Source organism: Gouania willdenowi, chromosome 19 (genome assembly GCF_900634775.1).
Source record: "Gouania willdenowi chromosome 19, fGouWil2.1, whole genome shotgun sequence".
NCBI classification, from domain to species: domain Eukaryota; kingdom Metazoa; phylum Chordata; class Actinopteri; order Blenniiformes; family Gobiesocidae; genus Gouania; species Gouania willdenowi.
The window spans coordinates 3,140,269-3,148,268 of record NC_041062.1 but is presented as its reverse complement, the minus strand read 5'-3'; the positions used below and the strand labels follow the sequence as shown (position 1 = coordinate 3,148,268).

General features: G+C 37.7%; 2 protein-coding genes across 3 annotated transcripts; both read right to left on the bottom strand.

The window, feature by feature from the left end:
- Window positions 1–48: 48 nt before the first annotated feature.
- Window positions 49–2,743, bottom strand: LOC114481763 (putative nuclease HARBI1). Its single transcript, XM_028476799.1, has 2 exons — window positions 1,930–2,743; window positions 49–596 (listed from the first exon to the last, which is right to left on the bottom strand). The coding sequence occupies exons 1-2, from the start codon at window positions 2,633–2,635 to the stop codon at window positions 175–177; spliced, it is 1,128 nt and encodes a 375-aa protein (XP_028332600.1). The 5' UTR covers window positions 2,636–2,743; the 3' UTR covers window positions 49–174.
- A 1,684-nt stretch (window positions 2,744–4,427) lies between these two features.
- On the bottom strand, window positions 4,428–7,991 carry pigp (phosphatidylinositol glycan anchor biosynthesis, class P). 2 transcript variants are annotated; one of them, XM_028476186.1, is made up of 5 exons: window positions 7,877–7,975; window positions 7,705–7,789; window positions 5,203–5,275; window positions 5,019–5,137; window positions 4,428–4,937 (listed from the first exon to the last, which is right to left on the bottom strand). In XM_028476186.1, exons 2-5 carry the CDS (start codon window positions 7,784–7,786, stop codon window positions 4,807–4,809), a joined length of 405 nt encoding a protein of 134 aa, XP_028331987.1. In that variant the 5' UTR covers window positions 7,787–7,789; window positions 7,877–7,975; the 3' UTR covers window positions 4,428–4,806. The 2 variants fall into 2 exon arrangements, with proteins under 2 accessions (XP_028331987.1, XP_028331986.1); XM_028476185.1 differs by having other exon boundaries at window positions 4,432–4,937; window positions 7,883–7,991.
- Window positions 7,992–8,000: the final 9 nt, after the last annotated feature.

The following is an 8,000-nucleotide window of genomic DNA, read 5'->3' as shown; positions in this document are numbered from 1 at the left end:
CAAAAATCATGACTACATGGATTAGTTTTACTGTATTTTAATGCACACTTCACATTCATTTAACTTTCATGTTTTCATTCCTTTCACACTCCTGCTGACAAAACGCTGTTTGGATTGTTTTTTAATTGTCGATAAAGGTGAAATAAAGTTCATGTTGATAGACGATGAAACAAGTCACTGCTCCTCTTCTTCTGTGGTTATTCTGTCCCATTCGCTGTCACAGTAAGAGAAGTTACTAGCGATCACTTCCTGCCTCACCTTCAGGATCTCAGGGTTCATTTCCCCCAGTGAATACTGCTTCCCCGTCCACTGGGGGAATATTTCCCCCGCCACCGGCAGGGATGGGACAGAGAACTTTTTGGCGATGTTGTGCAGCACGCAGCACGACTTGATGATGATGGACTTTTTGTTCAAGGAGCCTTCGTGCGCGAAGCCGAGCTGCATTAAACACTCGAAGCGCCTCTTCATTTCACTGATCGCTGCCAGCATGACGTTGTGCAGCTTACCGTGGGCCGCGTTGAAACGGTACTCCCCTCTAGAGGAAGGTTCCAACACGGGAGTCAGAACGTGTTTGCTTTTGTAGTAGCTATGCCCGCCTGCAACGTAACACACCAGAGAATACACACAGCGTTAGTTAGACACATTGAAGATGCTGAGTCAACACTAGATTCAAGTATCAATTGCCTTGTTATTTATTTTCCCTCCCCAGATGCCTTCAAGAAACCAAGAATACATTTTTACTTATTTATACATATTTTTCTGCAACTACACCAAACTTACCATATTTTAACCTATTTTCATCACTTTTTCTTACCATATTTTTGCTCCTTTTAATGCATTTTTGCTACACTACTCCCATTTCTGACACTTCTCCATCAAATTTCAATGCCTTTTCGGCACATTTTTTCCACTTTCAAGATATCTTCAGCACTTATAAACCCTTTCCACCACTTTTCCACCTAATATTGCATATGTTGACCCATTATTGTCACCATATTTCATGATTATTTTTGCCAATTTGCTAGGGCTGAACAATTTTGGAAAATAATCTAATTGCGATTTCAATTTAATATGCGATTATTTTTTCAAGGGCCTCTTGTCATGTATTTTTCAATGAACACAAGCAATAAATCAATCTGTTTCATAAGATGTAAATATTAAAGCACAGATTACAACAATAAAGCAAACCAATTTGTGGATTTACCTCTTCAACATATCTAACTAACTTCATGTTTCATGAAACATGTGAACATGTGGACGACGGCACTTCTTGAACACTCTCTGAACTTAACAGGACAGTACAAGGAAAAAAAATGTAAAAAATTGCAGCCTTTGTGATTAGAAAATCACGTTTTATGTTATCGCGACATCGCAAATGCAATTCATCGTTCAGCACTACAATTCACAATTTGTCACGCCCATTATTTGCCAGTTTAAACTGTTTAAATTACATAACCCATTCAGCTTATTTTGTATTAAAATAGTAATTTTAGGAGTCGCTGCTTCTGCTACGTCTCAGAACAGCGTGAACAGCACAGTTAGATGGATTTCCTGAACCAGACCTTCCCCTAAATAAGCCACACTACAGAACTCACTCACACGTGCTGTCCCTTATAGGAGAAAAAGCCAAAAGTGGCACATATTGTGCAGCTGTTTGTTAATAAATGTGACTGTGTGGCACTTTGCGTCAACAAATTTAACCCAGAATTGTCTCTTTGGTAAGACTTTATTGAGTCGAAAATATCAAGATTTATATCGTATGTCGTCAGTTTGACGAAAAATATCAAGATTGGTCCATGCACTATTATAAATATTGCAATGTATATCCTATTGTTAAGTATTGGGATTTATTGGGATATATCGTATCATATCGTCAGATTCATGGTAATGCACACCCCTACTACAGTACTGATGGATGGATGATCTTACCAATCAGCCTGAATGATCCATGCAAACCTTCCTCCATCTCTTTCTGCTTCAGCGATGCCTCCCACATGTCCAGCTCATTTTCTCTGCCTGCACAGCATTTCTCTACACTCAGTATGTTCCCATCACAGTCACATATGATCTGACTCACTACCGATGTGAAGCCCTGGCAGTTGATGAATGACCTGAAGGCGTTGATCTCATAGGGAGAGGCTCTGATCTTAAAGTGAGCCGGGGCCAGGATCCCCAGCAGGTTGGGGATCCCACAGAAGTCCTTGGTCCTGGAGGCGACCCTGCACCTGGCGTCGTCGGTCATCGGGAACGAAATGAACTGATCCGCCATCGCTGCGATCACCTCGGACACGGTGCTCACCACCGTGGTGAGACACTCGGTTTTGTTCAGCCCTACTTTCTGCAGCGCCGTGGTGGATAAAACCCCGTGGGCGTAGTAGTTGAGGGCCACCAGGACCATGGACTCCACGGACAGGGGGGACTTGTCCGCCTGTAAGTGGCTCCGGACCGCGTCTGTGATGAAAGCGGCGCAGGGTCTGTTGAGGTGCACGAGCTCAAACAGAGCTTCATCATCGAAGGAGTCAAAGCAGCTCCTGGGACCAGAACCAGGACCAGAACCAGAACCAGAACCAGAGTCTTCCTCACACCGCAGCAGCTCGTCCTGCACCGCCAGCCATAGAGGAAGAGGGAAGGCCATCAGTGTTTCTGTGGCTTCACCCACTAACTAACAGCTAACTATTTAGTGAATACACTCACAAACACTACTAACTGATGATAAATACATCAAAAAAAACAAAGCGGAACACATTCTTCTTCTCTGCACTAGCGAGGCTACGTAGACGCTGTTATTGTGATGCTGCCCCCTGCTGGTTCACAATATAATACACTTGTAACAAACTGCTGTTTGCAAATCCATCTTGGTTCCCAAAGTGGGGTACGGGTACCCCCAGGGGTACGCAAATTATCACAGGGGGTACATGAATAAAAAAAAAACAAAAATTGGAAACTAGAATATATACATGCATTGCCACAAATTAGCCGATGTAAGACCGTACCCATGGTTACAGATTATTATTCTTTTTTTAAGTATTATATGTTGTTCCTCAACAGGATAGGTTAAATTCAGAAACAAATTTCACTGTAGGGCTTCATTGTATATGACATTACATCAGTGGTTCCCAACCTTTTTGAGTCGTGACCTCATTTTAATATCACACATTTTTGGCGTCTCAATAGACTTTTATTTTCTTTCCAGAATGAGCTTTTGATAATGTTTGTTGTTGCAAGGATTAATGCACAGAGATGGGCCAGCTCAGATATTTTTAAACAGCGATTTCTTTTAACTAGGTTTATATTTGAGAAAGTGAAAGTACAGTTGTTTAAATTAGTTTTGTGTGTGGTGTTATAATTTTAAAAATAATAATAAAAAAAACATTTTAAAATACATTGACAGACTTTTTATTATTATTATAAATTATTAGACATTCCAGGCGACCCCAAGGTTGAAAAATGCTGCATGACATTATTATGATTTTTGAAGTGTGCAGCGGTAGGGAGTACATAGCTGCAGGTTAAATGTCTGAAGGGGTACGGAACTGTGAAAAGTTTGGTAACCACTACACTATAATAAAGATATTGGTCCTCCATGAAGTTTTTGGCCTATTAGGGCTCGAGCACCGAAGGCGGTGCAAAGGCCCTATTGTTCCCGAACAGATTCTTCTCCTTAATATTATAATTATTATTCTTTTTCTGACACTTTACTTGGATTTTTGAGGCTCTTCCCAAAGGTGAAATTTCATGAAATTTGGCAGAAGTGTATAGTTTGGTGAAAAATTTAACACATAATTGAATTATGCAATTTCTGGACTGGTTTATATTTATATTTGCATAATTTTGTGTTTTTACTTTATTTGTTTTGCACTTTCTATTTATGCATTTATTTATTTATTTTTTAACTATTTGCATAATTTTGTGTTTTTACTTTATTTGTTTTGCACTTTCTATTTATGCATTTATTTATTTATTTTTTAACTATTTGCATAGTTTTCTTATGCAATGACAATAAAGACTTCTATCTATCTTTAAAAAAATAAAAACACAAAAATGACTCCTAACGCAACAAAATAAATCCACTAAAGGACTCCAAAGAGCAGACGTAGAAATACTCAAAACAACAACAGAAATACACAAAAATGATTCCAAAAACATACAAAACAAAAAAAGATGGACAACAGTGAAAGAGAAAAACATACAAAACGCTGACATGAATGCTGATAATGTACCCTCATATTGGACAATCCCATTTTTGCAGCCCCTACTGTGATAAAAGTGTCCCATCTCTGTTATACTGCATGGATAAAATGCAATGCAACACGTTATTGTAAATAAGTTTTATTTAGAGGATTTAAAATGGTTTGAACATTCTTATTGTTCGATGCTTACAAATAAAATCAGATATACATTCAGAGATCATCAACTTACCACAGATAAAATGACATCACATTATCATCTATACCGTCTAATCAAATGAGATCAGAATTGACAGGATAAAGTGCAATTAAATCAGAATACATGTGAATTTGTGAGCGTAACTAAATTTGATCAGTTGTGCTAACCATGGGATGATTAAGCATTTATAAAAGTACATTTGATGAAATAATATGAGATCGAGCAAATTAAATTACATTCTGATGAGTGATGATTCAATAACCACACATAGAACTCCTATAAAAAACAAATTACAGAAATAATTCACGAAGTATTCAAATATAACACCATGATCCATCATTTAAAAATACAAGATACACCTTTGAGTTGCCATGACATTTCACCTAGTTGATAACTTGCAAAAAAAAAAAAAAACAAACGTCAGTGTGACTGCGGCGCATCGTCATGATTTAAAAATAACCTTCTGCTGACTTCGCTGATGGAGACATCCTTCAGGCGTGGAACTCCTCCCACACAGCGATGTTCTGTCACCTGATTTCGTGCATACACGTCTATGACAGAGAAAATGAACATGGCTATAACTGATGATTGCAGTGTAAGGTGGAAACAGCGTCATTGGACAGTGGTCGAACCTGTGACGTTGTCCACTGAGTCGAGTGTCGCAGTGTTATTCATGTTCACTCCAAACAGCAGCAGCAAAGTGAGTGTCAACGCCACCAGCAGATAGGTCGGAACAGCAAGAGCCCAATACCTGCACAGGAAGAGTTGATTTCAACCAATCACAACTATTTCACTAATTACAGAGAGTCTACTTACTTCTGAGGCCAATAAGTAAGTCCTATCGAATGGAGCCACTCCTCTGGAATAAAGGCCCAAAAACAGTAAAGAACTGAAAACAAGAACGTTAAATATATTATTTCATTTAATACAAGAAAGTTTATTTAAAATATCAAATCTTCTTTATAAATAATGCAAACACCATCAAAACCTCTACTTATCATATTCTATTTCTGGCAGTTAAAAAAAAATGATTTAGTTCGTAGTGTATGACGGCGTATTAGGACCACATTAAATAAAAAAGAAATATGAGCAATACAAGATTGAAATTGTAATATTTTGAGGAAAAAAGGCATAAAGTAATTACATTAAAGTCATAATAGTTTTAAGCAAGGCAAGGCAAATTTATTTGTATAGTGCATTTCATACACAAGGCAATTCAATGTGCTTTACATGATAAAACATTCAACTGTTTAAAATCAATAAGAAGATTTAAAATCATCAGTAAAATCAATTAAAATCATCAACAAACACATGACATCAACAACATGACCAAAAATCTCCCTCTCAATCATATGCAGTAGAGAAAAAAAGTGATTAGATTAGATTAGATTAAAGTCGTAATATTAAGATGTTATTAAGATACAACTTTATTCTCATAAAATTACAACTTTATTCTTGAAATATTACGAATATAATCCCGGAGTGCCAAGATGTTTTATTCTATTTTAATGTGGCCCTAATATGATGCCGTAAATGAGTAATTGTATCATTGAGACAGTTATCTGTATATATTATAGCCTCACACACTTTCTCTACAGATTGCTTGAAAATCAAACTGTGAGCCGTGACGACAGTGATAGAGACACGAGCTGTAACTTTCTCCTTCTTAACCAGGATAAAACCAAAGTGATTTTATTTGGTCCAAAACACCTCAGAGAGAAATTATCAGAGCAAATAGTGTCTCTGGATGGCATTACTCTGTCACCCAGCACCACAGTAAAAAAGTCAGACGTTATCTTTGATACTGACTTATCTTTAAACTCTCATATTAAACAAATCACAAGGACAGCATTCTTCCACCGCCATAATATCTCTAAAATCAGGAATATCTTGACCCAGAGTGATGCTGAAAAACTAATCCATGCATTTGTTACATCGAGACTAGATTATTGTAACTCTCTACTGTCAGGATGTCCTTGTAACTCACTAAAAAGTCTCCAGTTAATTCAGAATGCTGCAGCTTCATTACTAACAGGTACTAACAGGAGAGAGTATATTTCTCCAGTATTGGCTTCCTGTAAAATCTAGAGTAGAGTTTGAAATCCTCCTGTTAGCATACAAAGCTCTACATGATCAAGCTCCTGTGTATCTTAGAGACCTGTTAGTGCCTTATCGTCCGCGCAGATCACCCCGCTCTCAGTTTACTGGTCTTCTGGAAGTTCCTAAATTGTCCATATGTAGAACAGGAGGCAGAGCATTCAGCTACCAGGCTCCTCCCCTTTGGAATCAGCTCCCAGTCTTAGTACGGGAGGCTGCTACCCTCTCCACCTTTCAAAGTAAACTCAAAACCTACTTATCTGCTAAAGCGTATACTGTATAATAGCATTAACCTAACCACTAGGAAACAAGCCCTAAACCTAAGGAACTAAAAACAAAGATTATATAGAAGAACACCAACACAATCCACCATCTATATCATGTTTTTCTGCAGTTAGTGCCTTCTCCTCGTCCTTCTCTGTCTGTTCTGTTTCAGGTTCTTGAAGCTGATGATGGCAGTTCCTGATCCGTGGTTCACGGCTCAACTAGTCTGGAACACTCGGATGTTCTATCTCTCTGTCCTGTTCTGTTCTTCCTCCTGTCCACTAACCCAACCAGTCGAGGCAGATGGCTACCACCTCTGAACCTGGTTCTAACGGAGATTTCTTCCTGTTAAAAAGAAAAACTGTTAGAAGGGATTTTTTCTTCCCACTGTCGCTTATGCTTGTTCATGTGGATTTGTTGATGTTTTTTTTTCTTTTCTTTTTGTTACAATTTTTATATTTTGATAGCGCTTTGAGATGAAATTAGTTGTAATTGGCACTATCTAAATAAAGTTGAAATGAATTGAATTGATACAATTCTGTTTCATTTCTACAGCTAAGGCATTAACTTTATTATTATTATTATTAATAATAATAATAAATCAATTTCATATAGCGCTTTTTTGGACACTCAAAGTCGCTTTACATGACTAACAAGGCATTATTCTTTCATTCCACACTTAGTGGTGGTAAACTACTATTGTAGCCACAGCAACTTTGAATTAATCTTTCTTTTTAGTGGATCAGACCACAAGGGCTAGATTTTCCACCTCGATTTTTCCTCTAAACACTTCCACAAAAACTGGATTTTCCTTAGCAAGACTATCCCAATCGTCTAGGAGTCATAATTGAGCTATAATTAAAATTGCACATGTAATAAAATAGTATTGCAATGATAACAAGGGGGATTCAATGAATGACACACACTCTGGGAGAAAATAGAAAATATTTGACCTACAGAAAGCAAACTGAGATCCAAGAAAGAGGACGAAGCCGTAAATTGCTCTTTCAGGATGACGAGATGGAGAAGATTCCACCATGATCTGAAACAAAAACCGACACCGGAAACACAAAACATGTCAGACCACGAATTTATAACAAATTTTCAGATCTATAAAATATAAACTCACACTTACTAGATTTGTTAACCCACAAAAACATAATCTATAATTCTTCTTTAAAACGCCCCAAAGCCGCTTTGCACTAAAAACCGGAAGTAAACACAAAGCTCTGCTGACTGTCGGACATGACGTC